Genomic DNA, 18,727 nt, shown 5'->3' with positions numbered 1-18,727 from the left:
CAAACACCACGTAATAACTAGGTTAATTTATGCACTCGCGTGAACAAGAAACTGTCGAGCTTCACAGATGTCGTCGTTGGGTAGTTTTGGGTTTGTTTTACTACCATAGGAGGATTTTTGAACTGTAAATGCACTCAGCTGCAACAAAAACGCAAAACGAAGGTTGTGAGCTGCACTGTGCCTTTAACACCAGCATTATGAATTAGAAGATGTATCATTGTAAGAAGACAATGAAACAAAGTGTTCACCAATCAAAAACAATCAGGGTTCCTCTCTTTCGTTACCAAGCCTTCAACAAGCGCTTAGATCCGATATTTCACAGCACATTCTTAATTGCACACAATAACAATGTTACCAAGACCAAGGTTAACAAGAAGAGCAAACGCTCGATCGAGTCACTTTCGCAGTTCTGAATATCATATGAGGCATCAGATGGACAGGAAGAAATTGCTATTCACAACACAATGCATACCTGATGTAAAGAATAATCCTATAAAGTTTGAATCAAATCCGATGTATAGTTTCAGAGATATGATATTTCAATTTTTTTCCTTCAAGACATACCTGTGACCTTGAAAAAGGTCAAAGGTCACCAAAGCAGACGTCAAAGTGTAGAGGTCACTGGGAGTCACGTTCACATAAAATTTGAGCCCGGTCACTTTTATAGTTTCCGAGAAAAGCCCAACGTTAAGTTGTGTGTTGCCGAACAGAAAAGGCTAGTTATCTCCCTTGTTTTTCTGATAACGTTCGTAAAAGGCTACAGATGTAAATACTTTGATGTAAAGAATAATCCTACAAAGTTTCAATCACATCCGATGAACTTTGTCAAAGATATAAAATGTCTAATTTTTCCTTTGACGCTGACCTGTGACCTTGAAAAAGGTCAAAGGTCAACGAAACCATCGTTAAAGTGTAGAGGTCATTGGAGGTCACGACTAAACAAAATATGAGCCCGATCGCTTTGATAGTTTCCGAGAAAAGTCCAACGTTAAGGTGGTGTCTACGGACGGCCGGACAGACTAACACTGACCGATTACATAGAGTCACTTTTTCTCAAGTGACTCAAAAAGGTAAAAAGAACAAACAAACACAGGTTTCGCATAATATAAACAAGTCAAAAGCAAAATGGACCTTTGCTATTCTCCAAATAAATCGTTTAAGCTGGGTATATGTTTTAAATGGCAGAGTTCGCTAGCAAGCTTTCCCTTTTTGTTAGAAGCCACCCTTGCCAGTGAATTCCAGCTTACCTGTCCGTCATTGTCAGTTGCGTTGACGTCTGCGACCACTGTGCCGATATCCTCATTGAAAGGGATGCGCACTGTGAGATCACCGTGCAGGAAGCCGGGCGAGAAGTTGTTCCTTGGCACCTGGATGACAACAGTGGCGGTGTCGGAAAGACGAGGGGTACCTCCGTCACGCACCACCAGCCGAGCCTTGCAAACAGCAATGTGACAGTGTGAGAACCGTGAAGGGAGATTGCATTTACAGACTGTACAAATTCTCCAAGACCACCCCCCACACACACACACCCTCAGACACTCACACTCAAACACACACTCACGTGCGCGCACAAACCCACGCACGCAAGCACGCACACAACCATCCCCACCCCTCACACACACGCACACACACACACACGCACACACACACACACACACACACACACACACACACACACACACACACACACACACACACACACACAAAACCGCTTCAAGTTGTTTTGTGCAACCCGGGGTGAAAAGTCCGTGTTAAAACAAACCAAACAAAAGTAACTCACAATGTACTCCGACTCGGTGTCCGAAGTCAGGTCTGAATCAGGCCGTACGCTGATGGCACCGTTGGCGTTGTTGGCCTGGAAGAAGGCTGTCGTGCTGCCGTCACCAATCATCTCGAACTCAAGGTCATCGAAAGGGTTCTGCAAGTTGAAAATATAATGAGAGAAGGGGTTGAAGGGGATTGCCATTAATTAAACACAAAGAAGCGTGAGGCCAAACCTGGTACAGGACTGGATGGCCGAGTGGTAATGCACTTGCGCTCGGAAGCGAGAGGTTGCGAGTTCGACCCTGGGTTTCCTAACCTAGGTGGTGGGTTCAAGTGCTAGTCTTTCGGATGAGACGAAAAACCGAGGTCCCTTCGTGTACACTACATTGGGGTGTGCACGTTAAAGATCCCACGATTGACAAAAGGGTCTTTCCTGGCAAAATTGTATAGGCATAGATAAAAAAAAATGTCCACCAAAATACCCGTGAGACTTGGAATAACAGGCCGTGAAAAGTAGGATATGCGCCGAAATGGCTGCAATTTGCTGGTCGATGTGAATGCGTGATGTATTATGTAAAAAATTCCATCTCACACGGCATAAATAGATCCCTGCGCCTTGAGTCCGAGTCTGGAGATACGCGCGCGATATAAGACTTCATATATAATAATAGTACAGCGATTTAACCTGCAACTGACCTGCTCGCTGATATTTACATTGTCCTAGATATTCTATCTGTGTAGCTCTTCAATAAGCCTATCTCAAAAGTAAGCTTAAACGGATTACAAATCGATGGACTATTTCAGGGGCGTTATTAAAGGAAAGGGCATGTTTGTGCAAACTTTAGTTAAAAGAATCTGCGTACCCCAAAATCTGCTCTCAATTGGCCGGAAAAAGACATAAACGGGGTATTGGGTTAAAATGGCTGGCTGGCTTTCAATAGAGGGCACACTAGAAAGTACATTCAAATTAGGTAAGGTGGAAACCCCTTTCTTCAATCAAAAATATCAAACTTTGGTTCCGATCAGTTAAAGCTCGGAGAATTGAAATGTAGCGAGAAGTAGAACAGGAATAACAAGAAGAGCAAACGCTCGATCGAGTCACTTTCGCAGTTCTGAATATTATATGAGGCATCAGATGGACAGGAAGAAATTGCTATTCACAACACAATGAGTCACGTTCACATAAAATTTGAGCCCGGTCACTTTTATAGTTTCCGAGAAAAGCCCAACGTTAAGTTGTGTGTTGCCGAACAGAAAAGGCTAGTTATCTCCCTTGTTTTTCTGATAACGTTCGTAAAAGGCTACAGATGTAAATACTTTGATGTAAAGAATAATCCTACAAAGTTTCAATCACATCCGATGAACTTTGTCAAAGATATAAAATGTCTAATTTTTCCTTTGACGCTGACCTGTGACCTTGAAAAAGGTCAAAGGTCAACGAAACCATCGTTAAAGTGTAGAGGTCATTGGAGGTCACGACTAAACAAAATATGAGCCCGATCGCTTTGATAGTTTCCGAGAAAAGTCCAACGTTAAGGTGGTGTCTACGGACGGCCGGCCGGACGGCCGGCCGGACAGACTAACACTGACCGATTACATAGAGTCACTTTTTCTCAAGTGACTCAAAAATGATTGATGGATTGGATGAAAATTGCGCGGTATTGGACAAGAGCAAGGGGGATTAATTTTGGACACCTCGTTCAAATTAAATATATATGAAATCTTGTTCTGATGTACTTTATGTTTACAATAATGAATATAAAGACAGGCATATTGACAGCAGCAAGAATAATTTGATTTGAACTGCCTTGCATATATCTTAACGCGGAAAAACAACTAGATGTTGGTTCTATTTTGAGTTGGTCACGTGACCAAAGATGCCACAATGAGTAATACCCGAGCATTACGCTTTCGAAGTTGCGAATGCTTCTGCTTACAGGAAAAGTTCTCACAACTTTCTCTTCAGCACTGTAAATCTGAGCCAGTTGCTATTGAAAAAAACCCATAGAGAATGAGGGCATGGTAACATGCTTACCAAAGGCTTACTGATTGAGTGATTTCTTTTGTAATTGAAGACGTCTGTGACTTGATGCTATGACAGGGATACAAATCATACAAGAAGAGGATGAAAGGTAATAGCTAACCCTGCTGTCTTGGTTGGTTACAGGAGGGGTAAAGACAACGGTGCCACCGGCAGTGTCCTCGGTCAGGTTGCTGACACGGTAGTTGGCAGTGTTGGTGAAGACAGGCTGAGTGTTGCGGATAACAGTCACAATCACTGACGCTGTTACTGGACTCTGCTGTCCAGCCCCGTCCCTCAGTCGGACGTCAAACTGTACGAGAAAACGACAACCATGAATAATGTTTTAAAAACACGAGAAGGAGCACAGCGTATTCCTGTATTTGGAGATATTAAACGTTTCCTGAACAGAACAGAGACGTGCATGTGCTCCGCTGCCATATCAATGATCGCTCCGGTGTGCATGACATTAAAACGACCAATGCAAACTTTTAAACTGTTACCACTCATACCTTGGTCATAAATAATATGTACCAGAAACAAATGATCTGCTGCTCTAGCGCAAAGGACATAGAATAACATTACAATGTCTTCCTTTTTGATCTCAACCCGATCATACTGTGACCTTGAAATATGACCAGGTTCAACCAGACTTGATTCATTTCCAGAAGCCACCAAACCCTGGAAGCATGAGGAGTGTGTATACATGTTAAGACTTCAAGTTGACTCCGCTGTGCCCCTGGAATGTGATGAGTGTCAACCAGACTAGGGCCATGTCGGGAGGTCATAAAACCCTTGAAGTGGATACAGTTTCAAAGCTCTATCTTCAACAACAATACATCTGAGAGAACACCAACGTTAATTTTTGTGTTCACGGAAGGTCAGCTGTTCGTCCATACAGACAAATACTGCTCATTACTAAGAATCACTGATTAATCACCTGAGCCAAACAGTTAACGATGAAGTAAATTCATCGTGTTTCATGCATTGCACATGCGTATGTTTCATAAATGCAGACATGATTTTCGTAAAACATTACTCCATAAGAAAACCAGAAACAGAAAGCCATTCAGCAAGTCTGTCTCTATATCAGGCATCTTCGTAGGTACCGTAAAAGCACATCATGTATTCAGAACAGATCTCATGAAGATAACCTACCCTAAAGATGTTTTCGCTCCTGTCAGGGTACTGCCACTGTGAGCGTAGAGAGATGAGGCCTCCATCGGCGTTAATGCCAAAGTAGGTCAGCACTGTGTCGTTGCCCATTGCCTCATAGTAGATGTCCCCGTATGGCGACTGTAATAACATTGAGCATAATAAATCGCCAAGATATTAAGTTGAATGCCGAGAGTGGTGGTGATAAAGACATTAATCTCTTAGGCGTCTAATTTTAAGAATTACAGTACGGTTTCAGTTTTATGTAAAGGAAACGTAGGCTTCATTGTGAATTTTATTTTTGAGTGCCTTCTCTTACTGTTAAAGCTTCTGAATTCTAACATTCTTCTTCTAGAAATGAAAGAAACAATGAACCCATTTCTCAAAAGCCATAGCTTGTGTGATGCACATGCATTCAGTAAAAATGAAGGATAATACTTACCACAGTATCATTGTCAGAGGCATTTGCGTAACCGAAGGGAATGCCTAGTTCTTGAATCTCCAGGATCTCGAATGAGTACGGTTGGTTTATGAATTGAGGTGGGTAGAGGTTACGGTCAACGTTGATAGTGAGGGTACCTGTGCTGGATCGGGTAGCGGCTCCAGCGTTATCAAACGCTTCAATCAGGACCTAAAGCCAGGAATTATACGCAACAATCATTAACAAGTTGATCAGCCGTTAACATGAATCATGAGTAAACTAGCCGATGGCTGTACGCAGCCAGCAATAAAAAGATATCAAACGATAAAAATGACTGAAAAAGGTCTCTCCATCTAACACAAATTTACTTACAAGTTGATAGTTCGCTGTTTTGCTTTCTTGCTTGCTTGTATCTCAGCTAAAGCTTGATACGTGACAACCTTTCACAGACAATTGTTGCAATAGGAGCTTAACACGGACAGAAGCGGGTATCCCTTAGTAAACCGTATCTTCCTCAGAGAGAATGCTGCGTTATTCAACTCTAGTGTGACTGAACTAACTGTTTGGTGGAAGGTTAGAATAGGCAAGATCAAAATACAGAAATACACATCCAGATTGTAACGAGCTTCTCGATCATGGATAACAAATGAAACATTAGCAAGACTAAAACGCAAAGGTTTATCACGCTGAATGTTAAGTAATTTCTTACAGTGTACGCCTGGGCGGTGTCAGAAGTCAGATCGGTACGAAGAGTGACTTCACAAGTGCTGGAGTTGACTTTAAACATGTTGGAGGCTCTTCCTTCACCCACAATGCGATAATTGACTTGTCCATAGTCAGCCTGAAACAGTGAGAGAAATACGGTGTACTTACACCCATACCGTGGAAACACACGAGATCGTTTCAGCTTCTTAGTCGTTCATCATTAACCAACAAAATAAAGAAACTGATAAACTATGTAACTACGCAACTAAGTCACTAACTAAGAAACTAAGTAAGTAAGTAAGTAACTTACTTACTAACTCCCTCACTCACCCACCACAACTATGACCTTCTTAAAGAGACATATATATGGTATAGGAAAGAATATAACACAAAAACGGAAATGCTGTGTTGACACTAGAGCAAACTTTATGAAAAGACCAAGAGTTGCAGGTCAACAACACAACAACAGCAGCAGCAGCAGCGGCACCACCACCACGAGCACCACCACGAACACCAACACCAACAACAACAACAGCAACACCAGCAACAGTAACAACAACAACAACGACAACAACAACATCACCAGCAACAACAACAACAACAACAGCAGCAGGGGCGGAGCAGTTAAGCCAGAGGGGGGGGTCACAACCTGGGGTCCAGGGGTAGACCCCTTGTGGGGTACATGGGCAAGGCCCCGTTGGGGGATCTGGGGGGCTTTGCCCCCGAGAAGCTGAAGAGTTTTAGCTATTTTATGAACAATTTATGGCTTATCCTTGATTTTAAACATGATCAACTGGTGTCAGCAGCCACTCATTATTTCTTTTAAAGTTAGTATTAATTTTTTTTAATTTTTTTGGCAGCCGGGGGGGGGGGGGGATTCCGAAACCCCTTTAACCCCCCCCCCCCTTAATCCGCCCCTGAACAGTGATACAATAACAGACTCACCTCCGTGTCGCTGTCCCTTGAGGTGCAAGTGAAGATCTCCACTGTGAGGCCGGTGTCACTGCGGACTGATCGTGCCGTATTTGGTGGCATGTTCAGGATCTCTGGGGTGAAGTCATTTCGAATCACACTGACCGTCAGGGTACCTGGCTGGCTGGTCAGTCCTCCATCATCCTCAGCGCTTACATTCATCTGGGTAATCAAAAGGTAATGTACTCAGTCATCCGTATACAAACACATTCAAACAGTGACTCAAATGTGCAGCAAATAGAACAATGGCGGTCAGAGTAGGTTTTTACGACAAAATAAAATTGATTTACAAAGCCATTCAACATACATCTATACAGTCGGTGCATACTGACCACAAATGTGTTGTCAGCTAACCCGACCATGGTTCGGCGCAAGTACACATCGCCGTTTTCACTGATGAAGAATAGATTCTGGTGTGATGAGTTGGTCTGAAAGCGGTACGAGACAGTAGACCCCACCTGCAAAGAAAAGAAGACCGAACGAGACAAGCTTATCAAAACTATAGAAGAAGAATCTGAGCTGTTTCTAAAACTAACCTTATTGCCTCAGATTAAATTAATTATCATCATCCATCGCCAAATTAAAGAGTCACAAAAGTTCGCTTTGACAGCTTCCCCATGAAACAAAAAAAGCAAATGCTCTTTATTCATCATCCATGTGTTCCTTGAAATGTGACCAAACACACACACACACACACACACACACACACACACACACACACACACACACGCGCGCGCGCTTAACACAGACAGACACACCTAAAGACACACACACACACAAACACGCGCGCGCACACACACACATTTAAAGCTACATACCCCTGTCAAATCCTGGTCATCGGCAGTGAGCTGAGTAATACTGTTGAGGATGTCCTGAGTCTCGCGAATGGTGACCTGGAAAGAGGGGCCCTGACCGGTCCACCTTGGGGGGAACAGGTTGCGACGCACGTTGACCGTAAGTGTAGCCTGGGCTGGGTTAAGGCAGAACCCGTCACTGGCAACCACTTGCAACTGGGTAATAATTGAAGAAAAAAAGAATAAAATGAGCGGAGATTGGGCACTGTATTATGGCGATCACTTCCAACTAGGTGAAAATGGAAGACTAAACGAGAATAAAATGAGCGGAGATATGGCACTGAATTAAACCAAATCACAGTTACACTTTGATTTCTGTTTATCTTAGCCTTGCATATATATATTTATCTGTATTCTGCTCAAATCTTTGAGGTGCCTTACTATTCGTAGAAACATTCCTAAACAGAGAGAAAACTGCACAAACAGGTGAATCATACATCTCTGTACATGTTTTCACATTAAAAAAAATTAACAATCACAATTGTACGATACCATTTTTTACATCAGGAATTACATTGCACGGGATGAACGCGGGATGAACGCCTAACAACTTGACTTGCAAATCCAGACAGTAAAATACATCCCTCTTCAAATACAAACAACAAAAACAAAGAAACAAAGAAACAATACCTTGTAGATTGGATCATTTCGGTTCTGTATCACACTGTTCACATTTATCTGTCCAGTGCTATTATCGATGAAGAACAGCGAGTTGGCTCCATCTCCGGCCAGACTGTATGTTGGTGTGCTAAAATATGGCTGCAAAACAAAAATACAGTATTTAACTTTCTCTTTTCTTTCCCAAACAGCGAGTGCAAAATCTGTTAAAATTGTTCAAAGCTCACTCTTTCATTCAGGAACAGCACAATACGAGTTCAGAATGACGCAAACAGTGAGACGGTGGTGAAGATCCTCAAATGATTCGTGTCAATCCATAACGGATTACAGTAACTCTACAACTGGAAGTGAAGGTGACAGTACTTGAGACGTTTATACATGAAAAAGAGTTATCTCGGACATTATGTTAGCCAAATCAAGAGCTCGAGGTGTCAATGCTACTTTGGCCAAAACCCAATGCAAGCGGACGGACGCGATTCTGGTGCCGGGAATGTGCTGTGGCGCTTTGTGTTGAGCCGTGCTTCGAAGTGTGGCACACAAAGAAGGATGTTCTCCGTGCATAAACCGAGTTCTAAACAAGTAATTTATACAAAAACTGTAAATACTGTGACAGCAAGTGTTTCTTTTCTTCTATGGATAAAACCCAACGCAATGGGACTCGATTCTGGTGCCTGGAATGTGGTGTGGCGTTTTGCGTTGAGCTGTGCTTCCAAGTGTGGCACTGTAAATACTGTGACAGCAAGTGTTTCTTTTCTTCTACATGGATATATTCATCATAGTCATCACCCAGTCATCTCATTGTCTCATTCAGGTTAGTAAATTCTTTTTTGAGTATTCACTAACAACATTTTGTGCATATTTTCAAACATGTCTGTAGTATTTATGTGGTGCCTCTGGACTTTTTTTATTTAAATTGTTGACATTTTCAATAGCATACCACACAAACACAACAAGCCTTTTGACAAATACAAAGTACATTTCTGAAACAATGAAAGATCTTTCTTTAATTGTGTGCAAAAAGTAAGTCTCCACATGTACTAGTTTTTTTACAATATTTTTTTCAAAATACAATATTTTTTTCAAAATTTCCCAATTTTGGTTGTCAGCAGGCTATTTATTGACATTTTCAATAGCATACCACACAAACACAACAAGCCTTTCGACAAATACAAAGTACATTTCTGAAACAGTGAAAGATCTTTCTTTAATTGTGTGCAAAAAGTAAATCTCCACATGTACTAGTTTTTTTACAATATTTTTTTCAAAATACAATATTTTTTTCAAAATTTCCCAATTATGGTTGTCAGCAGGCTATTTATATGCTTTGTATCAGGCGTTCTAGGTGTATAGTCATGTCATAGGGTGTCTCTTTTCCCTGAAAACTTTAATGTAGTGAGACACTTTTAATGGCATAAATAATTTGTTGCCAGCACACAGGGCCACGGTACTAACATGATGCTTGTTGAAAAAATCATGCTCGTCGTAAACTGTTTTAATGTATGTAGGCTTGATAATAAACAACAGTGTGCCCCAGATTCTTTGAATATAGGGTGATTTGTACAGCAGTTAAAGCAGCAACACTACGCTCTGCAAATGGAAATGTATGTGGATTCAACGATTTAAAGAACCTGAGTAAGCCTTGTCAATTTCGCAAATTAATTATAAAGGAAAAATATGTGGAGCCGGTTGTAGTTAAATTTTGGGAACATAAATTTGATTTCAGGCCGGGAAAAGAGCAATGGTTAATGGTAAACAAAGTAACCACTGAAACAAGATTGCGAATGTTGCATTGGAAAATATTGCACAATATTTACCCCACAAATATTTTATTGTATAAAATAGGCATTTCCGTGAGTAATTGCTGTACTCACTGTGAGAACGAAATTGATTATATTGAACATTTTTTTTACTTTTGCCCGAAAATTATGTCCATTTGGAAATGCGTTGAGGATAAAGTGAATTGTAAATATAATATGATTATTAAAATTACCGTAAAGGAAGTTTTTTTGGGCGTATTTGAAAATTCACAAAGTTCCAAGGCACTAATAAGTTATGTGAATTATTTGATTGTGATAGCCAAAATGTGTGTTGGTATTTATAGATATGGCTCCCCTCTGGATATTGTATGCATTTTTGAGAGGGAATTGTTATATAGAAAAGTTGCTTAAAATACATTTAGATATAGTAATGTTAATGTTATAGTAAAAACATTACTTAAAAAAACAAATAAACAAAAATAAAAAAATAAAAATCAATGAAGAAGGATGCTCCCCGCCAACAACAACAAAAAACAAAAACAAAAAAAGGCAAAAAAGAAAGGGTTGAAGCAGCCTGCATGCAACTGAGATTAAAAAAATAAAAAAAAATAAAAAAAAAAAAAAAAAAAAAACAGTGTGCCCCAGGAAGTATACAGTACTGTCGTACTGCTAGACAAACTTCAGAGGTTGAACAGTTACAACAATAAGGTTTTATTATTATTATTTATTATTATGGTGAGCTTATATAGCGCGAACCACAGTTAATAGTGCTCTCCGCGCTTTACATACTAATTTCTGCCCTGTGAAATGGAATATTTTACAGACAGACAGACAAACAAACATTTTTTACACACAATATTATCGCATTCACATCGACCAGCAAACCTCAAGCCTGTTAGGCGAACATTCACTTTTCACGGCCTTTATTCCAAGTCACACGGGTATTTGATGGACATTTTTATCTATGCCTATACAATTTTGCCAGGAAAGACCCTTTTGTCAATCGTGGGATCTTTAACGTGCACACCCAATATAGTGTACACGAAAGGACCTCGGTTTTTCGTCTCATCCGAAAGACTAGCACTTGAACCCACCACCTAGGTTAGGAAAGGGGGGAGAAAATAGCGGCCTGACCCAGGGTCGAACACGCAACCTCTCGATTCCGAGCGCAAGTGCGTTACCACTCGGCCACCCAGTCCATAGTGTGGGTCTATGTGTGTGTGTGTGTGTGTGTGTGTGTGTGTGTGTGTGTGTGTGTGTGTGTGTGTGTGTGTGTGTTCGTGCGTGTGTGTATGTGTATGTGTGTGTGTGTGTGTGTGTGTGCATGTGTGTGTGCATGTATATGTGTGCGCATGTGTGGCGTGCGTGCCCGCATACGTATCTGTCTATGCATGTGGACGCGCATGCAAATTCATACGTTTCACCACTTCTAAATCAACAGCTGCATTCATGTCTCATTAACTCGGAACACCTACTGTGATGTCGTTGTCTCGTGCTTGTGCAGTAAAGATGAGACCGGTGTATGTCTCATTGATGGTGATCTCTGTTGGCAGGTTGTTGCTGAGGTCAGGACAGTTGAGGTTCCTCTGCACTGTCACTGTCACTGTGGCTGTGTTAGTTCCGGCCTGAGATGGGTTGCCGCGATCACGAACATTGACGCTGAACTACAGGGGAGAAAAAAAATAACGAAATGAAACATTCCTTTGGCGTGTCTTGGCAATATGACGTGTGTGGTTTTTTTTTTAAAGCAATGCTTTATATTTAGAGAAATCCGAAATTGGCTCTTTCTCTAACATTCTTTTGGGTTCGCATGGTATAAAAATCGTATCAAAGCTTTATCTCCGATGTTCGACAACCTGTTTTCAAAAACGTTAGCAAAACATACATCAAATGTTTAACTCATTGGCACACACAAAAACCCAGTATAAAGGTAAAACAAATGTTGTCCCCAATCCTATGGTACAATTGTTGATTGACTGAAGCTGGTTGTGGTTTAGGAACAAACGACATACAATATACTATTCGATAACACCATTGGACATGTACTGACGTGGCTTGACACACACACACATACACACACACACACACACACACACACACACACACACACACACACACACACACACACAATTACTCTCAGATTTGTGTTTGGTAACTACTCCATCACAAATACTTGAAGGTGGTCTGTTTACTGTAGCTGCATTTAACAGCCATTCTTACACCAGGACACCAAATTGTATTTGTATTGCATACTGGTTAATGGGTTGAGAGAGTTGAGAAATTCGTATAATTTGCGAAGCATTTGTTGTCATGTATTAAATGTTTTGCCAAAAAGATATTTACATGAGTATACAAAATGTTATACACATCCATTAATAAACGCCAGGGATACGACTTTAACACTGTTTACACACATCTGTGGACAAAGACACAACAAAGGAAATAACTAAGGATTGCTTTGTACTCACCAAGTATAATAATGCATTAGATGTGTCCAAGGTTAGATCGCGGTTCACGACGATGACACCATCTGATGATCTGACACCAAAGTAGTCGTCAGGTTGGGTGCTGGCAGTGAGGCTGTATGTCACGTCACCGCTTCCGAGCTGAAAACGACAGTAACAAGAATAAAGTAAAGGTTGTGTTGACCAGGATTCACAGCAAATTAGACAATAGGCCCTACATCTCTGTGTTGCATAAGTTTGCAGAACAGCTCACACACATCTTCCTTTCACGTTTGATTTCTTTCTCCTACAGGTCCACAAACAATAGAATAAGCTCATGTAATTATAGTGTTTGATCAGTCAATCACCAATAATTTACTCACAATCCAGTCAAGTTTGAAGGTCAGGAGACAAAAAGCAGACACAAGGAGCAGAAACGGAGGAACCCCGATATCAAACAAGGCAAGGCTGGTAACAAACGTATCACCCTTATGTGCACAACAACACAGACACAGTCACACACAGTCACACACAGACACACAGACACACACACAGACACACACACACACACACACACACACACACACACACACACACACACACACACACACGCACACACACTAACACGAACACACACACACATTAACGTTTAGCAAATCGTGTGTCACCTTCGGGGCATCTAAATCGGTCGCCGAAACCTGTCCGATGGACACACCGATAGGCTGGTCCTGTTGGATGGTAAAGCCGTAGTTGGTTGGGTTGAAGAACGGCGCGTGGAGGTTGCGTCGCACTGTGATGATCAGCACACTGGTGTCTCTCTGTGCTGGCGTTCCACCATCAACCACAAACAGCTGAACCTGTGTGAAAACCATACGTTAGTGGTCTACTGCGCCACAGTGCTTCTTCAATCACGTCGGGGTAATGAATTAAGCTTTTGTGTCAGATAGATGAACACAGTTTTATGATGAAGCGGATATGTTAAATGCTTTGTTTTCAAATCGAAATAACGTGTTCGTTACGGATATGCTGAGCCCAGAAATCTAATATTAAGCAAAATACCCCCCCCCCCCCAACCCAAACACACTTACACGCACACACATACAGATACACGTGTACACATTCACATACACTCAGATATGGAGACATGCACGTGCACATACACGTGCACGTACACGTACACATGAACACACACACACGAACACACACACATGAACACACACACACACACACATACACACACACACACACACACACACACACACACACACACAGAGACACACCCGCACACCATACGCTCAATGGCTGATTCTTCAACAGCTTACAAAGTACTGATCCTGGTTGGAGTCGAGAACACTCTGCCTCACTGTGATGTCAATGATGTTGTTGTCCACTTGAGTGAAGTTAAAGTAGACTGTAGCTTGGTCATCCCCTAGAATCGCGTAGTTCAAGGTGTTGAATGGTGTCTGTATGCAACAGAAAGAAAGTCAAAAATCAACGCCTTACTTTGACGGGCTTTGTTTGTTCAATGCATCGTTTTCGCACAGGTGTATTTAGAGTATTAAAGTAACACAATTTCCGTCTAGTTCATTACGTCAAGTTTTCAAGAGACAATGACATAGCAAAGCACCCTGTACTTACAAAACAAAAAGATGTTTTACGCTAACTGCGGTTAAAACACATTTCACACAAACTGAAAAAAAGAGTTTATTTTTTTATAATAAATGGCCAGTCTGTGTTAGAGAATCTCAGTCTTAGTCATCAAGTTTTGCAATGTTACTTCTTGTACCAGCACGGTCTGCATACTAACCTCTGTGTCTAGATCAATCGCAGAGATTCGGATGACAATGTCGCCGACAGGCGCAGTCTCATTGATGAAGGCGGTGTACTGCCTCTGGGTGAACTGTGGAGGGTTCTGGTTCCTTGTGATGTCGATCTGCACTGTGGACGGCACGCTGGTCAAAGAGGTGCGGCCACGGTCCTTTGCTACCACTTCAAACTGAAACAGGCGTGGGGAAAAATGATATAAAACAGTCCGCTATAAACTGAAACAGTCATGCTGAAAATTGATTAAAAACTCCATTGTAAACGTTAACAGTCATATCTATGTGTAATCTAAGTAATGCGATGTAGTTCCATGTTTGTCAATATGTACAATGAAAATGGACATTCTTATCTTACCTTATCTTATCGTATGTTATCTTATTTTATCATATTGGAAACTGATTGAAATCTCAGTTGTAAACTGAAACAGTCATTATGGAACATTGATTAAAAACTCTATTGTAAACTGAAACAGTCATTTTGATGTAAAGCATTGTCAAAGAAGCGGTCAAACTCTACTGAAAACTGTCGCACTCTCTCGGACTATAACCCACATTGTATTGAGCCTGGTTGCATGGATCCCTGTACAAGGCTCTGAGCGCATAGATAACACCGCTTTCCGAGTTGATGGCGAAGCATCCAGCATAGGTGTTGGACCCTCCGCCCGATTGAAGTTCAAACCCATACTGGTTGTTTGGCGGCTGTAAAACATATAGAAAAATGTAGAAGAGTTACACGTAAGTTTTGACTAACAAACCAGACAGCAGTTAAAACTAGACCAAGCGGCGTTTCACTTTGCAGCGAGAAGAAATAAAAGGACGTGTGCGTGCATGGGCGTGTGTGTTTATTTGTGTCTGTCTGTCTTTCTTTGTATATTTGTCTCTCTGACTCTCTCTGTTGAGATTTGTCGGTTTGTCTTGCTGTCTCTACTGCCCCATTTGTTAAGCTTGAGTTTGTATACATGTGTAAGAAAACGAAAGATACAGACAGAGATGCAGAAAAGCCTTACAACGTGAAAAATACAGGTAAACAAAGCCAGAAGAGAATGTTTTCATTTACTAACTGAAGCACTTACGGCAGTGTCGTTGTCGCGGGCACCGACGCTGATGACAGTCTCGCCAAGAGCCCAGGTTTCCGGGATGATACGACGATAGTTAGTGTTGTTCAGCTCCGGTGCGAAACGGTTGGTCCTGACAGTGATGGTCGCAACGGTGACATTGCACAGCCCACCAAGGTCGCACACCCTGATTCGAAGCTGTGGGAATGACAAAGAAGTAATGTCAAAGTGGACTGAGAACAAGATACAAACAAGAAAAGCAAATGCTTAAACGCCCCACCTTCGCCATAACTAATATGACTCAGATATAAACTACCTACTGCTCTAGCTCAATAGACATCGCAAAAAGTGACAATGTTATACGTTTTCGACCCTACTGTGACTTGGACAAATTGCAGGGTCAACCATACTTGAGTCATGTCCAGGCGCCATCAAATCCTAAAACCAATGTAAGTGTTACTGTATCATCAACCCCTACACGTGTGCAGAGTTCCAACGCTCTCAACAACATTTGGGAAAACCTGAACACTTAGATTTTTTTTATGGATTATAACATGATATAAAATACCTGTTCGGGGTTTAATACACGGGGTTTAATACGTATATGTAATAAGACAAAATTAAGGCACGTTGATATCGGCCGGTCAGCCGTCCCAGATGGAACACCCTGATTTAGCAGCCGTGAGAATGACAAAGCACAAGTGTCGGACCGAAAGAACAAGGAAATGAAGAGAAAAGTATGCAGGGCATTGTAGATCACCAAGGTGTCGAAACTAACAAAGCACACACAAACTGACCTGGAATGCTTCCCCGGTGACGCCGTTGGTGTTGGTCACAGTGATGATGCCAGTGTCCTCGTTGATGTTGAAGGAGTTCTCATTGCCATCATCACCGATCAAACTGTACTTCAGCTGTCCAAATATGATGTCCTGCGTACAAAATATAAATAGGTTACTTTTTCACACTGTGAGAACATGCGGGGAGAATCACACAGCGACACATCTGTATCTTCGGCGAAACACAGCTCTGTAACAAGTGAATGTGCTCTTTATCATTCTCAAACACGCACACACACTCATGCAAAACACAAGCACGCACGCACGCACGCACGCACGCAAGCACGCACGCATAATACGTGCTTCATCTCGCACGAATCTGATTTGAGAAAGCAAAACAGGATATGCTTGTGGAAAAAGGTAAATATCAATGGGCAAAATACCATTTACATTTTAACAAAATGACCAATCATCCAGCCATTCCATCATTTTCTCAGATCATCACTTATTCACTACATCATCCTGCATAAGAATCGAACAACAAGAAAGGTAAGTTGTTGGAACGTTTTGTTTTTGCAATCATTAGCTTACTCCATCAGTCTTTGACACACTCTCTGAGGCACTCATTAGCTTCGTCAACCCATAACTGACCCCCTAACTAATACAACACTTACTCATTAAAAACAAAGCAATTGCAGAAGACTCAAACAGAACGCACATACACACACAGGCACACAGAAGGAAACAAGCACACAGAAGAAAACAAGCAAACGAGAAAACACATGAAACAAGGACAGACAACTCACAACAGAGTCAGGGTGAACATCATTCATATCGATCACAGTCAAGCTAGTTGTGCAACTCAGGTCCACAAACTCACAAACACACAGAACAATGACAGACACCTCACAACAGGATCAGGATCCACACCCTCCATTTCGACCACAGTTGTGCCAGGTGTGAAACTCAGGTCCACAAACTCACAAACACACACAAACACACACAAACACACAGAACCATGCCAGACAACTCACAACAGGATCAGGATCCACACCCTCCACGTCGACAACAGTCTGGCCAGGTGCAAAACTCAGGTCCAGGTCCCTGTCGTAGGGAAGGCTGACGAAGTAGGGGTAGTGGTTGCGAATGACATTGACGATGACACGGCCGTTGCTGTCCGCACAGAGAGTGTCTGGTGCTGGGGCTCGGTCACACACCTGGACCTCAATCTAAAGTAAATGCAAAACGGAAAGAGTTATTTTGTAGTAGATCGTATTTGTGTGTGTGTGTGTGTGTGTGTGTGTGTGTGTGTGTGTGTGTGTGTGTGTGTGTGTGTGTGTCTGTGTGTGTGTGTGTTTGTTTCTCTCTCTCTCTCTCTCTCTCTCTCTCTCTATCTCTCTCTCTCTCTCTCTCTCTCTCTCTCTCTCTCTCTCTCTCTCTCTCTCTCTCTCTCTCTCTCTCTCTCTCTAGCTCTCTCTGGATGGGAAGTTACTGAAACAAAATTAATAGGACCGGACTAAGAGCAACCGACACAAAAGTTGAGCCTAACCAGCACTGTTTAGCATTACATTTACACCCATCTTCACAAACTTAATAATCCTTCCAAACTTAATTTTATCTGATCCCGCTGCACATTCTGTAAATCAACACCTACTTCAAAACGGTCAGGAGAAGGTAGATCAAGGAAGGACTTGCGAGTGAATACAACGCCATTGCTGAATACACCAAAGTACTGCTGGATAGTCGAGTCTGTTGTCACCATGCTGAAGAACAGCTGGTTGAAAGGAGCCTGTAAGACAAGCATTACAAGGAGATATATATATACCAAAATACCATTTATATACCATATAATTATATATATAAAACAAATGTGGTTTCAGTACACGTATTGGTCTATTGTGTGTGTGTGTGTGTGTGTCTCTCTCTCTCTCTCTCTCTCTCTCTCTCTCTCTCTCTCTCTCTCTCTCTCTCTCTCTCTCTCTCTCTCTCTCTCTCTCTCGGGATCAATCAAGAGGTCAACATTAACAGAATATCAAACGGAGATTACTATACCACTGACCTTAACGTACATATACATATCGATCCGTCAATGAAAGCAATTTGCCAAACATGCATACCAGTTCAAGATTCTAAAATAATTTTTTTAAAGCAAATCGAGCACAACAAGTTTGAGAAATTATCTCCAAACAAGCTGCAATTTCAACAGTTCTCCGCGATTGAAGACGTCTAAAGCATGACAGCCATGATTCTTGAGGCGCAACTTTTCTTAGCAGAGATAGTGAGCAAATGATGGCAAATGTAAGGGTCCTACACAAACACTGACCTGTAGATCGCTGTCACTTGCTGTGATATTGGCAATCTCC

At 41.7% G+C, this 18,727-nt stretch overlaps 2 protein-coding genes across 2 annotated transcripts in view; both read right to left on the bottom strand.

The window, feature by feature from the left end:
- Positions 1 to 1,136: 1,136 nt before the first annotated feature.
- Positions 1,137 to 2,427, bottom strand: LOC138954175 (protocadherin-20-like). Its single transcript, XM_070326079.1, has 2 exons — positions 1,781 to 2,427; positions 1,137 to 1,433 (listed from the first exon to the last, which is right to left on the bottom strand). The coding sequence occupies exons 1-2, from the start codon at positions 1,964 to 1,966 to the stop codon at positions 1,137 to 1,139; spliced, it is 483 nt and encodes a 160-aa protein (XP_070182180.1). The 5' UTR covers positions 1,967 to 2,427.
- A 271-nt stretch (positions 2,428 to 2,698) lies between these two features.
- The window catches only part of LOC138954168 (protocadherin Fat 4-like), a 21,198-nt gene continuing 5,169 nt past the window's right edge, over positions 2,699 to 18,727 (bottom strand). Inside the window, exons 5-24 of the mRNA XM_070326074.1 lie at positions 18,688 to 18,727; positions 18,019 to 18,153; positions 17,399 to 17,593; positions 16,386 to 16,517; positions 15,607 to 15,786; positions 15,086 to 15,232; positions 14,518 to 14,706; positions 14,033 to 14,173; positions 13,379 to 13,567; positions 12,735 to 12,872; positions 11,742 to 11,930; positions 8,522 to 8,650; positions 7,856 to 8,047; positions 7,370 to 7,495; positions 7,011 to 7,199; positions 6,070 to 6,201; positions 5,382 to 5,570; positions 4,943 to 5,080; positions 3,909 to 4,097; positions 2,699 to 2,713 (exon numbers count right to left, since the gene is read on the bottom strand). The exon at positions 18,688 to 18,727 is cut by the window's right edge and continues 143 nt beyond it. Of these exons, the coding sequence (XP_070182175.1) occupies positions 2,699 to 2,713; positions 3,909 to 4,097; positions 4,943 to 5,080; positions 5,382 to 5,570; positions 6,070 to 6,201; positions 7,011 to 7,199; positions 7,370 to 7,495; positions 7,856 to 8,047; positions 8,522 to 8,650; positions 11,742 to 11,930; positions 12,735 to 12,872; positions 13,379 to 13,567; positions 14,033 to 14,173; positions 14,518 to 14,706; positions 15,086 to 15,232; positions 15,607 to 15,786; positions 16,386 to 16,517; positions 17,399 to 17,593; positions 18,019 to 18,153; positions 18,688 to 18,727 (2,974 nt within the window). The remainder of the gene's footprint in view (positions 2,714 to 3,908; positions 4,098 to 4,942; positions 5,081 to 5,381; positions 5,571 to 6,069; positions 6,202 to 7,010; positions 7,200 to 7,369; positions 7,496 to 7,855; positions 8,048 to 8,521; positions 8,651 to 11,741; positions 11,931 to 12,734; positions 12,873 to 13,378; positions 13,568 to 14,032; positions 14,174 to 14,517; positions 14,707 to 15,085; positions 15,233 to 15,606; positions 15,787 to 16,385; positions 16,518 to 17,398; positions 17,594 to 18,018; positions 18,154 to 18,687) is intronic.

This window comes from Littorina saxatilis, linkage group LG2, assembly GCF_037325665.1.
Source record: "Littorina saxatilis isolate snail1 linkage group LG2, US_GU_Lsax_2.0, whole genome shotgun sequence".
Taxonomy (NCBI): domain Eukaryota; kingdom Metazoa; phylum Mollusca; class Gastropoda; order Littorinimorpha; family Littorinidae; genus Littorina; species Littorina saxatilis.
This window is presented reverse-complemented; position numbering and strand designations above follow the sequence as displayed.

Excerpts from the sequence above, each read along its gene's own strand:
- LOC138954175 (XM_070326079.1), bottom strand. The coding sequence starts at position 1,966 with ATGGCAATCCCCTTCAACCCCTTCTCTCATTATATTTTCAACTTGCAG. Across the intron at positions 1,434-1,780 it reads ACACCGAGTCGGAGTACATT|GCTCGGCTGGTGGTGCGTGA; the intron begins GTGAGTTACTTT and ends GCTGTTTGCAAG.